Source organism: Myotis myotis, unplaced genomic scaffold, assembly GCF_014108235.1.
Source record: "Myotis myotis isolate mMyoMyo1 unplaced genomic scaffold, mMyoMyo1.p scaffold_m19_p_10, whole genome shotgun sequence".
In the NCBI taxonomy this organism is placed as follows: Eukaryota; Metazoa; Chordata; class Mammalia; order Chiroptera; family Vespertilionidae; genus Myotis; species Myotis myotis.
Window position 1 is genome coordinate 65,615,401 of NW_023416314.1, and position 18,098 is coordinate 65,633,498.

The window sequence follows — 18,098 nt, forward strand, 5'->3', positions numbered from 1 at the left end:
AGGCCTATTTGTAATAAAATCTTACCTAGGGAAACAAAGATATTGAATGTTTAGAGACAAAAGTCACAATATCACATAAAACTAGCTACAGTAAACATTGAAAATTACACATTCATCTTTTTCTCATGTATTCTTTTTTCACCATTTGTGATTTCTAAGAGAATATTATCTATTACCTGTCAATGTTTGTTAAATTGAGAATGTTATCCATTTTTGAATATTAAAGTATCTTGTGGGAAAATATTTAAATTTTGAGATTATAGTTTTAATTACCACTATAAACTCTCCAGCTTTTATATGCCTCATTACCCATATATACACACATACATATTCCCTAAAATATGAGTGTGATTTTGTGCAAAAGTGTGATTTGAGAAAATTGCTGTCTGATTAGAATGTCCCAGTTACTTCTATTTCCTTCCCTTTTCCTCAAAAATTTCCAATTCTCTCGCTTCCTCTCTCCCAGACTGACACACACACAGTAATCCCCACACATACGCATTTGGCTGCTGCAAAGAGTTTACTGCATGAAGACTTAAATGGCTGAATGTGCCACATATTATTTACCACGGCTCATGGATTTCTTGCATATAGAAATCCTCTATACATTTCTAGTAAAAATATATTAAAATTAATATCTTAAAATTAAAATTAATCTTAATATTAAATCTAAGCATTCTTAATATGCAGGGAGACAGGCAGCTGGGTTAGTAGAACCTTGGCGGAAACTCAGTGAGGGCCAGTGCTTGCTAAGGAGACAGCCACATTTACAGTTACTGGGGAGAAATGTTTCACCACCTTTCCTTGACCCTTGCTGATAGATGTTGTGATGAGCAAGTCATCTGGGATATGGCATAGCAGAGCTTATGGTTTGTCACACGGAGGTCATCCAGCTTGACCATTCATAATGCCCTCAATGGTCCACCCAGGTGACCTTGGCCAAACAAATGTTCACGAAGCTATTGGTGTTGTCTGTGGACCTGTGGGCCATGCTCTCACCCCACAGGTATATAGTAGGTGCCTGGCCCTGCAGCCCCTGCAGCAGAATAATCAGGCTGTCTCAGGGGTGGTTCACCCTTTCCTGGGTACCTTGTCTACTTTCTTCTGTACCAGCTGGCTGCTCATCGGCTGGATTTTTTTCTGCTTTCCCTGCCTTGTATATTTAATGGAATCACATACGGGACCAGGATATTTCACAAATAAAAACTAATATAGTCCTTCTATTCAATGCTTTAATTTCCAGTAAAACAGAAATAGAAAAATGCTTGAAAGGTGAACCCAGTTACTCTGATATTTGGGATTTTAGACATGTCATATTTTAAGACATCTTCTCTATTGTCTAGTTCAGTTTTTCTACATTTAATTAATCTCATTTAAAAGTTCTACAGATATTTTCAATGTTGGGAGCTATTGTCTTTAATGATGTTTCTTACTTTTAATTCATTAAATCTAAGCTTCTTATGTAAATTTCAATTATTTCTTAAATTCATTAATATTTACAAAATCACATTTATCATATGTTCTTGCTTATTGTTCAATACACTTATATGAAAATTTTTCCAACTATTTTTTACTCTCTTTAACTCAAAAGAAATCTAAATAATAAAAGCATTATAAGCCCTAGCCGGTTTGGCTCAGTGGATAGAGCATTGACCGGCAGACCGAAGGGTCCCAGGTTGGATTCTGGTCAAGGACATGTACCTTGGTTGCAGGCTTCTCCCTGGCCTGGGCCCTGGTCAGGGCTCATGCAGGAGGCAACCAATAGATGTGTTTCTCTCACATCAATATTTTTCTCTGTCTTTCCCTCTCTCTTCCACTCCCACTAAAAACCAATGGGAAAATATCCTTGTATGAGAATTAAAAAAATAAAGGCATTAAGAGACTTCTAATTTTGATTTTGTACTAGAGGCCTGGTGCAAGAAATTTTTGCATGGGGGGGGGCGGGGGGAGGTGTTCCTCAACCCAGCCTGCATCCTCTCCAATCTGGGACCCCTTAGGGGATGTCCAACTTCCGGCAGTCAGACATCCCTCTCACAATCCAGCACCTTTGGCTCCTAATTGCTCACCTGCCTGCCTGCCTGATTGCCCCTAACCACTTCTGCCTGCCAGCCTGATTTGCCCACAACTGCCCTCCCCTCCTATGACCCGCCTCCTCCACCAGGACCAACCTGCTCTGCGCAAGACGGCCGAGACATCGGGACCAGCTTCCTCCGCACCACACAGAGCCACAGGACCCCCAGGCTGCACCACCCGGAGAAGCTGCCAGGCCCCACATCTGCTGTGCATGCGTCCATCTTGTGGCAGCCATCTTGTGACGATGTCGTGCAAGGGTGTCACGTGAGGGTGTCATGCCACCTAGGCTTTTATTATATAGGATGTGTGTGATTTTGTCATTCTCTTCTTTCTTCAGGACCTGACAATATTTATTAACCACCCCCCCCCCATGAATGTAATGTTATTTTTGCCTTTTTGATATACTATCTCCATTGCTTCTGGTTTTTATATTCCCAGTCCTTTATTTTACTTGAATGTTTACTGTTACTACATTCCCCAAGTATACACATATCAATCAATGTTTTGCCTTATTCAAAAGTTTTGAGTAATTCATTTATTAGAATTAATGAAGTTTGAAGTGTATGTCTTTAGGCTATATTTGAATCAACATTTTTATCAGTAATTAGATGAGGCTGTGACTCTGTTCTCCTTACCTTTTGTGGTCAATGACAGCACTGTTCCTGTCAGGAATATTTGCTTTTATTCAAGAACTAGAGGCCCGGTGCACAAAAATTTTTGCACTCAGGGGGGTCCCTCAGCCCGGCCTATGCCCTCTTGCAGTCTGGGACCCCTTGGAGGATGTCCACCGGCTGGCTTAGGCCCGCTCCCTGGGGGAATGGGCCTAGGTTGACAGTCAGACATCCCTCTGGCAGCCTGGGAGCCCTCGGGGGATGTCCACTTGTCAGCGGGGAGCAGGCCTGCTGGGGTCCAACCCCAGCAAGTCCAGGGGTACCCAAAGGTGTGGACGGAATCGGCGAAGAAGGAATGACATGGAGACAGTGTTCAGATGATCATCATAGCGAGGTTCTCCAGCCAGGTTCTGTCCAGGTTCTCCAGCCAGGTTCAGTCACCAGGTTCTAGTCAGGTTCTCTTGCCATGTTCTATCCAGGTTCTGTAGCCATGTTCTGTCTCTAGGTTGTTCAGCCAGGTTCTCTCGCTAGGTTCTGTCTCTAGGTTCTGTGGCCAGTTTCTGTCCAGGATCTTTTGCCATGTTCTCTCCAGCGAAGTTCTTCTGTCTCTAGGTTCTGTCTCTAGGTTCTGTGTCTAGGTTCTGTGTCCTGTTGTCTTGTTACATCTGTATTTATACCAGTTGATTCCAATCCTATCAATCTCTATTCCAAAGGTTAGGGCATTTCTTATCTCCATTCCAGGGAGTAAAGATTATGTAGCTTAAGCATGATTGTTCATAGTAAAAGTGATTAATTACCCGCCTGGCACTTAGTTAAGGGGTTTTATTCCCTCCCTAACTTCAGGGGAAAATCCCTACCTGGGGAAACAACCTTTCTCAGAGAGGTGACCTTGGTTAAAACACATAGTGCCAAGAAGGTGAGCAAACATATTAAGAACAGTATGCCATATATGCCAGGTCCCTTGAAACAGCAAGGATGGACCGGCCTAAGCTGCAGTCAGACAGACATCCTTAGCTCTGCTGAGGAGGCGGGAGAGGCTCCCACCAACCACCACTGTACTGGAAGCCATCAGCCTGGCTTGTGGCTGAGCAGAGCTCCCCCTGTTGGAGCGCACTGACCATCAGGAGGCAGCTCCTGCATTGAGTGTTTGCCCCCTGGTGGTCAGTATGTGTCATAGTGACCAGTCATTCCCAGTTGTTCTGCTTTTAGGGTCAGTTTGCATACTACCCTTTTATTATATAGGATAGAGGCCTGGTGCATGGGTGGGGGCTGGCTGGTTTGCCCTGAAGGTGTCCCGGATCAGGGTGGGGGTCCAGCTGGGGTTCCTGGACAGCCTGGATGAGGGGCTGATGGGTGCTTGCAGGCTGGTCACACCCCCTTCAGGGTGGGGGTCCCCACTGGGGTGCCTGGCCAGTCTGGGTGAGGAGCTGAGGGCCATTTTCAGGCTGGCCAAGCCCCTTGGTGACGGAAGCTCCCAGCCTCTCCTTTTTTTCTTTTTTATTCTGGGATTTATTTACCTTCTATAATTGAAACTTTGTAGCCTTGAGAGGAGCTCAGAGCAAGCCAGGGCGGGCCGGAGGGAAGCCTCCTGCTCGCTCCAGTTCCGTGGCCACAGCTGGCTGAAAGCAGGTATCTGGGGTTTATTTACCTTCTATAATTGAAACTTTGTTGCTTTTAGTGGAGCTCAGAGCCCGACACGGCAAGCGGGAAGCTTGGCTTCCTCCATCATTGGGGCAAGCAAGCCTCCTGCTTGCTCCAGCTCCGTGGCTTCCAGCCACCATCTTGGTTGCATTAATTTGCATATAGTCGCTCTGATTGGCTGGTGGGCATGGCTTAAGGCATAGCGAAGGTACGGTCAATTTGCATGTTTGTCTTTTATTAGTGTAGATGTTTTTAGCAAGACTGTTTTTATCCTTTTCTTGGATTCAAATTGATTTCTGATGTTGCATTCTTGCATTTATAAATGGCATAAGGAAAAAAGCACTGATAGCAATAACAATGCATTTGCACATTGCTACTTATTCTGAGAGCTGCAATTTATTAAAATACTTTAAAAGAAACTGTGAATTAACTAGCATCCAACTATATTGGGCTTAATTATGCATTAAGCAACATAGAACATTCTAGCTAAGCAATTCCCAGCAAGCAAGAAGAGCAAAGGTGGAGACATCACAATTCCTGATTTCAAACTGCAGGGTAGGGTAAAAGTAAGCTTATAGTTGTTAATATGCAAAATAATACAATAATTAATAAATAATAATAATAATGCAAGAATGATCTCTGAGTTTCACATACTCAAACTGAAAACCTACTTTCCCCCCACCCTGAATACTACAAAACTTAGAAATCAAACAGTATGGTATTGGCATGCAAATAGACACATAGATCAGTGAAACAAAATAGAAATTCCACAAATAAACCCACTCATATATGGCCAGCAAAAGCACCAAGAACACACAATGGGGGAAAATAGCCTCTTCAATAAATGGTACCAGAAAAACTGGATATCCATGTGCAAAAAAATGAAGTTGAATTCCTATTTTACACCACTCACAAAAATTAAAATTAAATTGAAATGTATTAAGGACCCCTATCTTAAACATATTCAAAAATCAACTCAAATTTAACTAAAGACTTAAATATCTAATAAGGGATATATATATATGAAATTCAATTAAAAACAAACAAACAGTAACTGTATTCTAAAATAGGGAAAGGGCCTGACTATACATTGATAGATAGTTAGAAGACAGAGTTCACATGATTTTGGTGACTCACTAGACATGTGGGTAAAAGACATGGAGAATGATAAATATGTTATATTTTCTAATGTGGCTGAGGTTATTTTTTAATACTATTTCTTTTAAAAAAATATTTTTTTTATTGATTTCAGAGACAAAGGGAGAGGAAAAGAGAGATAGAAACATCAATGATGAGAGAGAATCATTGATCTGCTGCCTCCTACATGCCCCCTACTGGGGTTCAAGGCTGTAACCCAGGCATTGCCCTGACCAGGAGTCACAGTGGTTGATGCTCACCCACTGAGCCACACTAGCCAGGCATGGCTGACAATTTTCAATTTATGTGTGACAAAATTGAGAGTCAAAACTAAAGAAAATGTTTGAGCATACGGTCTATGTAAATCCTGCGGCCACTGATTACAGTAGCTACACTGCTGCAAACCTGGTCCTGGCCACTGCTGACTCCCACATAGATTGTTGCAACCACCTCCTAACTCATCTCTCTGCTTCCACTCTTGCCCTCACTAATGTACTTTGTGTTCTTATTTCATACCACCTTTTGAGCATTTTACTCATTTCTTAAAATGTAAGAAAACACAATATATATCATTAATGATTTGGAAAGATGCAATGACATGGTTGCACATTACTGAGTCCCTAAAAAGCCCACGTGTTCTATGTAGATAGCTCCATTGTTGGAGGTGGATGTGTACTGGGAAGTAGATAAGACAGATTCCCTTGAAATCAAGGACTTTATGAAAGGAAAAGAAGACAAATTATGGAATAAAAATTTAAATGTAATATAATAAGGGGAAAATAGAGAGCATTATATTAGAAACTAGAGGCCTGGTGCATGAAAATTCATGCACTGGAGGGGGCGTCCCTCAGCCTGGCCTGCCCCCTCACAGTCTGGGAGCCCTCAGGGGCGGGAGGCCATCTGGAGATCAGGGGAAGGTGATGCCCCCATCACACCTCTGCTGCTGCCACTGCCGGCAGCACAAGCCCCAGCCAGCCCTGGTTACCTGAGCCTTTGGTGGCCTGGGCAGCTGGGCAGCTGCCATCCGAGGCTTGCCTGTGCCTCAGCCATCGGCTGCGCAGCCGACATCCAAGGCTTGCCTGCACCTCGGGCCAGCCCTGGGCAGTTGGGGGGCTGAGGGCGGGTCTGGCTGCACCCCCAGTGGGGCTGAAAGGACTGGGGGACTCTGGTGGGGCTAAGGGGACTGGGCGCTGCCATCTTGTGGCTATGGTCACCACCATCTTTGTGATGGTGTGATGGTCAATTTGCATATCCCTCATTATTAGATAGGATTATTAGATAGGATAGTTAACTTTGCCTACAAAAATAATGGGTCACTTTTCATAAATGTGACACAGCAACTCAGTCTAAAAGATAACCAGGAGTTTGGCAGTCAGACATGAGACCACGCGACAGAGTACAATGTTGTCAGTGCCTCCTGAAGGTTACAGCACCGTATCTCATGCCGTTAGATATTTATTGAAAGTTTCAGTAAATAGAGAAAAGCTGGTGCATGAAGTGATTATGTTACATAGCTTACCAACTATTTACAGCAATAATAAAAGTCACTCTATCTTCTCTCTCCTCTTAATTTTAAAGCCCTTCTTAAGGTCCTTTTCCCATCCTCACTTTCTGATATAGAAACCTTGAGACTTATTATACTCTATCCTCTTGTCCAAATCCATTTTTCCTCATGTTAATATCTGTAACTACAGATAAATCCTATTCATGTCATGAACAGAGAGCCTTAGCATGTAAACAACCTAGATGATGCATGGAATCTATAATATTTCCATGTTACATTCTTTGAGGTTAAGAAATGGTTTTTAAGAATTTCAAATTTAGTCTCCTTGGATTTCATTTGTAGATAAAGGCCAACTTAAAGACTAATAATGTCTTTTTTAATTGAATTTATTGGAATGACATTGGTTAATAAATCTATGGGTTTCAAGTATGCAATTCTGTAATACACCATCTGTATATTGTATTGTGTGTTTATCACCCCAAGTCAAGTCTCCTTCCATCACTATTTATCCCCTCTTTACCTTCTGTTACCTCTCCCCATCTCCCCTTCCCTCTGACAATCACCAAACTGTTGTCTATGTCCATGAATCTTCTTTATCTTCTTTGCTTAATACCTTCATTGGTCTTAATACAACCTTTCTCAATGGGGAATTGCCTCCACTTTCCAAATATGGGGAGGACGGGAGAAGGTAAAGAGGAGTGGCCAGGGGGCTGGTGCTGCTCAGACCGTATTCCACAGAGAGCGTCCTCACTGCAGCACTAATCCAACCAGAGGCAGCCTGGGTTGTTTTCTAAGTTACCACCTGATAAACAGATTACTGAGTTAACTATGCAACATGTCCTGGAGAGAAGATGCCGTCACAAGGAATAAGAGGCTATTACTTCTTACCCAAGGTACACTGATAAATTTTAAAGTGAAGCATAAGCTTCAGGAAAAATAGGAATGGCTGAATTTGTTACTCAAATAATTTAAACCAAAAATTTATATTACATAGATCATATCTTTATAAAAGAAGCAACACATGGTGATATCTCCATAATATAAACAAGTAAGCAGTAATTATTTTATTCTGCTTATTTTATGGTAGTACATTATTTTTCATCTCAAAAATTAAGTCATCAAAGAAAATACTTTCTTCCAATCAGACTAATTTATGAGCTAAATCTCCTGAAATTAAAATGTAGATGGTAGCTATAAGTAATCAACTCAGTCTTTCATTTTTATAATAGTAAAAGATATAAAATGAACATAAAATCACCTTGCTGTTGTGAAGTTTCATATTTTGTAAATTTATTAATATTATTCAGGACATTAAATTTAAAATAATATTTCCTATTGAATGTTCTATGAAGCCAATTGAATTCTAATTAAAAATATAGACTCTACAATAATAGTAGGATGGATGGTCAGGCCAGTGATGCCACTGTTGTGGGCAGGAGGCTGCTGAGTAACCACGGTCCCCTGGACCCGTGCTGCATCTCACACTGTGGGCATACACTGGCCGGGTGAGAGGGTGCTTGTGGGAGGCAGAGCTGCTGTGGAAAGTGCTCAAGAAGAAAAAGCAAAACTGTTCAAATGAAACAGATCTAATATGCAGTTGTAACTTGAACAACACAGGTCTGAACTGTGTGGATCCACTTATATGCAAAATTTTTCAATAAACTTATTGGTGGGGGAAAGGACATGGACCCTGGCATTGCACTGTTGAGTTTGAAGTCAGCTAGTTCACACCAGCTTCTTGATATTGGGCATTACTTAACTTCTCCCTACCTCTGCCTCTATGTCAAATGTGAATAATAACAGTACCTACTTCATTCAAAATGTAGTAAATGAGATAATGCATGTGAAGTCATTAACAAGGTGATTAGTACATAAAAAAATGTTCAAAAATTGTTGACAATTAAAAAAAAAAAGTTCCAAATAATCAGGCTTCTCTATTCTCCATGGCTATGTTAGTTCTCGCTGAAACAGAAAACTTTGTAAAGGAGGATCTGGCATTCCCATATTACAACTGCAAAATACAATTAATTACTAATGGAGAGACAAGATCAATTTCAAAAAATAAGGTTATCTCTGGGGATGCTTATATTAAATAGGATTTGAGTTAGACCTTTTAATTTTGCTTATATTTCTATAGCAAAGCCTACTTCTCTGTTGTGTTCTAAGTACAGGAAACTGGCACAGAAGAGAGAAAACTAAACACAAAATCCAGAAAATGACAGTGGTTCCCCCCTTGGTTTTGCTGCGGGTGTGTTCCCACACAGCATCGAATGGGCACACACCGGCAGCATACTACTTGTAAGCTTAGTATTCCTGCCAAAACACCCTCCCATACATTCTCTCCTCTTCTAGATTAAGAAAAGGCTACTCCATGGCAGGATAAAAGATGAGAAAAGTTTGAGAAGAGAGGAAAAAATATGTAAGTTAAAATAATAATGATAAATACAATAAGTATGTTAATAAGTATGTTAATAATGATAAAAACAATGCCTAATAGAAGCAAAACTGCCTATTTTAAAGCAGGCAGTTAACATGGATTATATTACTTAGCCCTGAAAACAATTCCCTGAGTCACACATTATTATTACTGTGTATATTTTCAAGCAAGAAAAATTAAGCTCTGATAATTTAAATAAGGACATATCAGAATAGAGTATATCTAATTTCCATTTTAAGTCAATTAATGTCAAGTTCTTTGGTCAGCAAGTACTTGAATCTAGTTAAATTTTCCCGACAGAAATATTTATGAACCACTCCTCCATATAAGAATTCAGCTAGCTATTGGAATGCAAATCTAAATAATAATATGAGGGAAGTTTTTCTGGAAAGTGTTTTATTCTATTTTCTTAAATGTAAAAAATAACAAAATGCTTCTGTGATATGTAAGATTTTACCCCGTCTCAGAGTAAATGTCACTTCCTTAAGAAATCATCTGGTATCCCCATAACACCTTACGCTCCTTCCTATGTAGCTGCTGCACATTCTAGGGTAATAACTTTTCTAATCTGTCTGACTTCACCACTAGTCTGTAAGCTCTGTAAAGAGAGAAACTGTCTCATACTATTTACCATTAGCATCCTTAGTGTTTAACACATTCTGACACTTAGTATTTACCCATAATAAATTACAATATATGCTGCAAAATATATATTGATTGACTTCTAGATACATTTATCCAACCTATCTGAGTCACTGAAAATTCAATTCTCTTTTTGTTGCAGTTCTTTTTCATAGGTATAACTTCTTAGAGAAAACATATATAAATAAGGTGATATAAAATTTTGAGTAGATCTAAAATGAGGAAATAACTACCAAAAGGTGAAAAAAGATGAGGAAAAAAAAAAAAGACAGACCAGAAAAGCAAAGAGATGGAAAGAGAAGACTTGGGGGAGTGTACTTATTCTCCGCTTGTAGAACATAGTATTTGAATCTGAAATGCCCCAGGTCCTTGATCCCTCCTCTTGAAATTTTTGAGCCATAGTAGAGAAGAGGTAGGAGAAAGCTTTTATCTTTAGGGTATGAAGTGAAAAATTAATAATGTCAGGATAGAGAATTCACTGAACTAAGAAGGGAAGCATGTAGGATTATTGAGAAGCAAGAAACAAAGAGTAGAAATTCAAGTTGTTTCGGCAGCTCAGGATTTGTGAGAGGGAAGGGGAGCTGGGGGTCTTGAAAGTGGAAAGTATTCTGTAGGAAGAGAAGATGAAGTTGGAGTCTGGGAAATGGAAGAGAAACTTCAAAACTAATGACAATGTAGATCTTGGAGTATGTCTCGCTGTGAAAAAGGTCATGGTTTACCACCAATGAAGGCTGGGTGGAAATCATAAAAGTGATGTCTAGGATCCAACACAGTGGAGGAAAGACTGAACTTATTTGTCCTAAAATGCTTAATTATTTAAGGAGCTGATTAGGCTAAACCTACACTGCATTTAGCACTGTGCTTTCTAATGGTTATTTAAATAAAGATATTTTAAATATGCATTATACATAATATATACTCTATTTGTAATATATATTAATTATGTATTCAAGAGCTTATACATAATTAAAGATATAAAAAGGTGTACAAAAACAAATTTTATATCTTGTCTGGTGTCAGGGATGAACCATATGATCAGATTTCCTTACACATTTTATTTTACCTTTTCCTTGTTTAATTATCCCATACAGCCCTAAAGTTAGCTGATTACTTCTAAAGTATACCTAGAGTTCAGAATATAAGTAAAGCTGTTAAGATTGTTGGGGGTCATGGCAGGGCTGAGGACATAGTAAAGCAAATTCTAATATCTTTATTTCACATTCTAAAATTCAAATGAACATAGGACTTGCTATGATATATTATTACTCATATAAGTTTCTGGGATATTTAAGTGGAATCTTTTGATGATGGAACAAGGCTATATTTCTTACTTTTCTGATGAGTTTCTACATCTCTTTACCAGATAGGATGTGGCCCAGGCTGGCCTGGACTGGGATTGCACTGGAGTCTTCTGATGACCTTGCCCTTCAGTCATCTGAGATGAAGTTCACAGAGGAAACATAAAACCAAACATGATGAAAAAAATCATCTAAACAGATTGTAAACCAGCAGGTGCTGGGCAGACAAAAATGCAAATAAAAAGCAATCATAGAGCAGATTGGGCGGGAAGGACAAACATTTCTCACAAGTTACCTCGAGAAGCTCTTACTCTGAGACTAAGCTACCCGACATGTCTGTTTTGCCGTGTTCTTCATTTGTGCATATTGTTAATATGAACAGGAAAAATAAAGTTTAACATTGTTTCCTGCTTTGCTATATCGGAATTTTAAGATATTGGATTTCAAATATATTAACAAAAGTACAAAACCAACAAACAAAAACCTGGATTAGCTATCCCATACCAGTGAATTGAAGGGACTTCTACACTGGGAGTGTTTTGTTCATATATGGAATCTACAGGACAAAATCCCCCATGGGAAAACCACACTGCATTGATGGGTTTTATCCTGCTCGGCTTTTCTGACGTCCCCGATCTGCAAGGATTCCTTTTTGGGGTGTTTTTGAGCATCTACGTGATTATTCTGATGGGAAATAGCCTCGTTGTTCTGATAATCAAGGCTGATCCTTCCCTTCAGAACCCCATGTATTTTTTCCTTGGGAACTTTTCTTCCTTGGAAATATGTTATGTGTCAGTCACTGTCCCCAGATTGTTAATAGATCTTTGTAGACAAAATAGAAGTATTTCCTTTCTGGCCTGTGCTACTCAAATGTATTTCTTTCTGGTCTTGGGAGGCACTGAGTGCTTTATTCTGACTGCAATGGCATATGACAGGTATGTTGCCATTTGCAAGCCATTACTCTACCCTCTCATCATGAACAATAGACTGTGTATCCATTTGGCAGCTGGTTGTTGGATGACAGGAATTCCAGTGCACATAGGGCTCACCTACCAGATTTTCTCTCTACCCTTCTGTGGATCTCACCAGTTGAATCACTTTTTCTGTGACATACCACCAATAGTTAGGCTTGCCTGTGGGGACACTTCTATGATAGAGATGTTGATTTATGTTCTTGCTGTTCTACTTGTCACTATTCCCTTCATGTTGATTCTTGGATCTTATGTGAAAGTTATCTCCACCATCCTGACACTGCCATCGGCAACTGGGCAAGCCAAGGCCTTCTCCACTTGCTCTTCCCACCTCATGGTTGTGGCTTTATTCTTTGGATCAGGCATGATTTCATATTTGAGGCCAAAGTCCAGTTATTCAGCAGGGATGGACAAATTTATTTCTCTCTTTTACACCATTGTGATACCAGTGTTGAACCCCATGATATATTGCCTGAGAAACAAAGATGTTAGGGTGGCATTAAGGAAATTCCTATCAGCATGGATTGTTCTGTGACTTTAAAATGTAGCTTCCTAAAATGTGTTTCTTATTTATTTATCACAGACTCCAGACATTAATTTTGGTTCTTCTCCAATATTGCTAGGAATCTCAAGTATTCTGGATGAGTGATATCATATTTGTATCTCACATAAAATAAACTATGCTTTTATTTTTAAATAGCAAATTAACTCAAAACTCAGTTCAAGGTATTGAAATATTTGAAATAACACAGTGGAGTCATTAAAGGTTGTTGCTGTCATTGTTCTCTAAGATTCCAGAATATTGCCTACATTTTATTTTTCACCAAGAAAAAAAAAAAAGAATATTCATCTTTGTATCTCCAGAGCCCAACATGTTGTCTGAAAAATAATAGGTATTGAATTAACTTTGCAGCAAAGGTATAACTATTGATGTTTTATCAGCTCATGATCACTAATTGTATTAAAATCAAGCAAGGTCATTGAAAGCAAGGAAGAATTATAATTCAACAACAGTAAGTTGATGCCTTAAAGAAAGTTGACATTCCACCTGTTTTTATTGGTGATTCATCAGCTAATTCGGTAAGATAAATTCATATATGCAAAAAGGGGCACACTTAGTTCCAAAATTTAGTTTTCCTCTAGAATGTCAACTAACTGCCTTTACTTTTATTGTATTAATTAAAAGAGTTGATTGCAGTTTTGTTTTACAAGTTTTAAGTGCATAGAAAAAATAACACAAATTGTGGAGGTGAGAAAAATAAAGGTATTTCAGTAATTGAAACAAGGATGTTTATATAAAAACTAGAGGCCCAGTGCATGAAATTCATCCTTGGTGGGTGGGGGGTCTCCCAGTCTGGCCTGTGCCCTGTCACAGTGCTGGAGCCCCAGGATTGATTGCCCCAAAGAGGTAGGCTCTGCCCACCCATAGGGGCTCCTCAATAAATTGCCCCAAAGAGGTAGGCTGGAGCCGGGGGTCTTGACTCCGTGCCGTGTGGAGCTGGGAGGCGGGACCCCCATGACCCCCAGGCAGGCCTCGCTGTGCAGAGGCAGGAGGAGGCCAGATCCCCAGTCAGGCCTCACTGTGCGAAGCCAGGGGACTACCAGGCAGACCTTGCCAGACCCCCAGGCAGGCCTCGCATCATGAGGCCGGGGGACCTGCCTGGGAGCCTGGAGAAGGCAGGACTCCCAGGCAGGCTCCGTGCCACGCTCACAGCATCAAGCCCAGCCCTGCCCACCTGTGTGCGCAGCCATCTTGTGATGGCGTGATGGCATCACGGCGTGATGACCACTTAGGCTTTTAGTGATAAGGATACTAAAACTTTACCCCTGGGATGTGTGAGAATCACTTTTCTCACTTCTAGCTCTCTCACTGAGGCACAAATCAACAATTTTCCTTTCTTTCTTTAAAGAAACTTTATAGGGCCTTAATGACAAAGGAATAGCTGTGTAAGAAGATAGGAAGATGTAAATTTGAATGCTAGAGCAGCGACATGAGATAAAATACATATTAGTCATCTCTGTACTCTCTATGTCTCTTTTCCTTCACATAATCCTGCAGGGAAGCGCAGTAGTGGGCGATCAGGCCAGCAGGGGAGGGCAGTTAGGGATCCAGGCCTTTGGGGAAGGCACTTAAGGGTGCCCAGGCTGGCAGGGGAGGGCAGTTAGGGGCAATCCGACTGGCATGGGAGGGCAGTTGGGGGCGATCGTGCCAGCAGGGGAGCAGTAACTCATTTATCAGGCTGCCAGTGGAGTGGTTATGGGATGATCAGGCAGGCAGGCAGGCAGTTGAGCAGTTGGGAGCCAGCAGTCCTGGATTGAGAGAGGGATTTCCAGCTGCCTGCTTAGGCCCAATCTCACTGGGATCAGTCCTAAACAGGCAGTTGGACTTACCTCAAGGGTCCCAGATTGGAGAGGGTGTAGGCTGGGCTGAGGGATACCCTCTCCCATGCATGAATTTTATGCACTGGACCTCTAGTATTTTATAATAATTTATACAATTTATTTTGAATTTTTTTATTTTTCATCTCAGATATATTATTAAAATGAGAACAACTAATCATATCAGGTTATATGAAGTAGACAACATTCCTGAAATAATATTATCTATGCAATTTATTTCCTAAGTTCATTATTAATTAACCACTTTTAGTTCAAAATATATTTATTGACTATTGCATGATGGTATTGGGTGAGTAAAAGATCTTGTAATATAATGCCTAGCGATAATGTTATTTATTTGATTTTGACAGATAAATGAAACAGGAATAAAATGTCAGAGCAAAGTGCATGCAGTTCGGAAGAGCTATAGCAGTATTAGAGTTAAGGAATGACACACACTGTACATACAAAAAGTTATAGGTAAGAGTTGTATTACCAAAAAATAAAATTCAAACTTTTATGGTGAGCACTCCATTGGGAATTATAGTAGATATAAATGTTTCTGCTGTAGGTTGTAATATGTGGAATAAAAAGTGAGTAAAAACCTGAGCTCTGTCCACAAACAAAAATAGAAATGCATGCTTCTAGAACCTTTCAATTCCATTAAAGTGCAAACCTACTGTATATTTTATTGTATTGCTATGTTTATTTTTTTAATTAAATCTTTATTGTTCAGATTATTACAGTTGTTCCTCTTTTTTCCGCCCATAGCTCACCTCCACCAGTTCCCACCCCACCCTCTGCCCTCACCACCCCCCCACTGTCCTCATCCATAGGTGCACGATTTTTGATCAGTTTCTTCCCGTATCCCCCACAGCCCTTTCTCCCCCAAGAATAGTCAGTCCATTCCCTTTCTATGTCCCTGATTCTATTATAATCACCAGTTCATTCTGTTCATCAGATTATTTATTCACTTGATTCTTAGATTCACTTGTTGATAGATGCATATTTGTTGTTCATAATTTGTATCTTTACCTTTTTCTTCTTCTTCCTCTTCTTAAAGGATACCTTTCAGCATTTCATATAATACTGGTTTGGTGGTGATGAACTCCTTTAGCTTTTCCTTATCTGTGAAGCTCTTTATCTGGCCTTCAATTCTGAATGATAGCTTTCCTGGATAAAGTAATCTTGGTTGTAGGTTATTGAAGTTCATCACTTTGAATATTTCTTGCCACTCTCTTCTGGCCTGCATGGTTTCTGTGAGAAATCAGCTGACAGTCGTATGGGTACTCCCTTGTAGGTAACTGACTGTCTTTCTCTTGCTGCTTTTAAGATTCTCTCTTTGTCTTTTGCTCTTGGCATTTTAATGATGATGTGTCTTGGTGTGGTCCTCTTTGGATTCCTTTTGTTTGGGGTTCTCTGGGCTTCCTGGACTTGTAAGTCTATTTCTTTCACCAGGTAGGGGAAGTTTTCTGTCATTATTTCTTCAAATAGGTTTTCAATATCTTGCTCTCTCTCTTCTTCTGGCACCCCTATAATTCTGATGTTGGTATGCTTGAAGCTGTCCCAGAGGCTCCTCACACTATCTTCGTATTTTTGGATTCTTTTTTCTTTTTGATTTTCTGGTTGGGTATTTTTGGCTTCTTCGTATTTCAAATCTTTGACTTGATTCTTGCGATCCTCTAGTCTGCTGTTGGAACTCTGCATAATATCCTTTATTTCAGTCAGTGTCTGCTTAATTTCTAGTTGGTCCTTTTTCATAATTACGAGGGTCTCACTAGATTTCTTGAGGGTCTCACTACATTTATCGGCGGTCTCAGCAAACTTTTTGAGGGTCTTACTAAATTTCTCTGCTGTTTCTAGAAAGTTCTTGAAAAACCTTAAAAGTGTGGTTTTGAACTCTATATCCAGTAGTTTGCTTTCCTCCATTTCTGTCATTTGTGTCCTGTTTCTTTGTCTCCGCATTTTTTATGCTTCCCTGTGTTGATAGGGTGGCTTTCTGTGCTAGATGTCCTATAGGGCCCAGTGGCTCAGCGTCCCCAATTGCCTGAGGTGGACACTCTTGGTGCACCCACTTGTGGACTTTGTGCTTAGTCTTGTTGTAGTTAAGCCTTGATTGTTGTAGGTATCACTGTGAGGAATTAACCTGCAGGCCAATTGGCTGTGAGAATCAGCTGTGTCTGCAGTGGGAGAACTTCTGTGCTGGAGACACCCCTCCAGGGCAAGACTTGCTTCAGTGGGGCTTTGATGCTCACTGAGTCTGCCCCCTGAGTGTGTCCTTTATGGATCCGAGGAGCTGCATTCTGGATGGTCCCACTCTGACCACCGGGCACACTGGCTCCTGTATCTCTAAGGAGGTGCTAATCTAGCCTCTTCCTAAGGCTACCCAGCAGGAGCTCAGCTGTGAAGCAATGCAAGTTGCCCTGGGGCCTTGGGCCAGCTGCCAGTTTGCTAGGTAATTTTCAGATTGCAAAGGGCCAGCCCTTTCATATACAAAAGCTGGTGCACAGCTTGGGGGGCGGGGCGGAAACCCAGGGGATCAAGAGGGCGGTGCAAGTAGCTATGGCTTCCCTCAGAGGCCCTGCTTCTCATTGTCCCGGCAATTGCTGCAAGCGCCTCCAAGAGAAAGCTGCCCTCGAGTTCTGACTGATGCCAGACAGTCCAGTTTCTCCCATATGAGTCTGGGTCCCCAGAGACTCGCCCGGAACTGGAGCTCAGAGCTTGAGACTCCCTACCGATTGAAAACGACAACCGTGTCCTCAGTCACCAGCCCTCTCCGCGTGCGCCTCCGTACCTCTGTACTTTACATCTGCACAGCAGCTCCTCTGAGTTTCGGTATGCTTTCTCTTTCCTTCTAGTTGTAGAATTTCCACTCAGCCAGCCTTCCTGTGGTTCTGGATGATGTCCGTTCCATCTTTTAGTTGTATTCTTGAAGTGGTTGGGCTAAGCAACAATCTACGGTGTTTACCTATGCCGCCATCTTGGTTTTCCTCTATTGCTATGTTTAGATTTAGCATATGTTCACCATTGGATTCAGATTTCTCTTTAATATTGTGATATAAAATGCTGGAATTTGAACAGGAAATATATATCTATATATATCTATATATATATCTATATATATATATATATATATATTCCTCAATTTCTCTAGTCAATAAAAAAATCAAAAGGATAAATGATTAATTTCACTATTTTTACAGATGGAACACCACAAAATACCAACCACAAGCAAATTTCACTTCAATGATGGAGTTTGGTCTTTGGGGATTTTATTGTATTCCCAATCACGGAATGTTTCTTTTTATGACATCTTTCTTGCTCATGTGATATGACTCATAGGGAAAGGCATTATTATGCTCAAAACTAAGCACCACCAGCCAAGACAATGCTTATTTTTGAGTG

The 18,098-nt window shown here is 40.6% G+C and overlaps 1 protein-coding gene across 1 annotated transcript; it reads left to right on the top strand.

Annotated features, from left to right (window-relative positions):
• Window positions 1-11,913: 11,913 nt before the first annotated feature.
• On the top strand, window positions 11,914-12,849 carry LOC118663986 (olfactory receptor 10AG1-like). The gene has a single exon (XM_036323893.1). It carries the CDS (start codon window positions 11,941-11,943, stop codon window positions 12,847-12,849), a length of 909 nt encoding a protein of 302 aa, XP_036179786.1. The 5' UTR covers window positions 11,914-11,940.
• The last annotated feature ends 5,249 nt before the right edge of the window (window positions 12,850-18,098 follow it).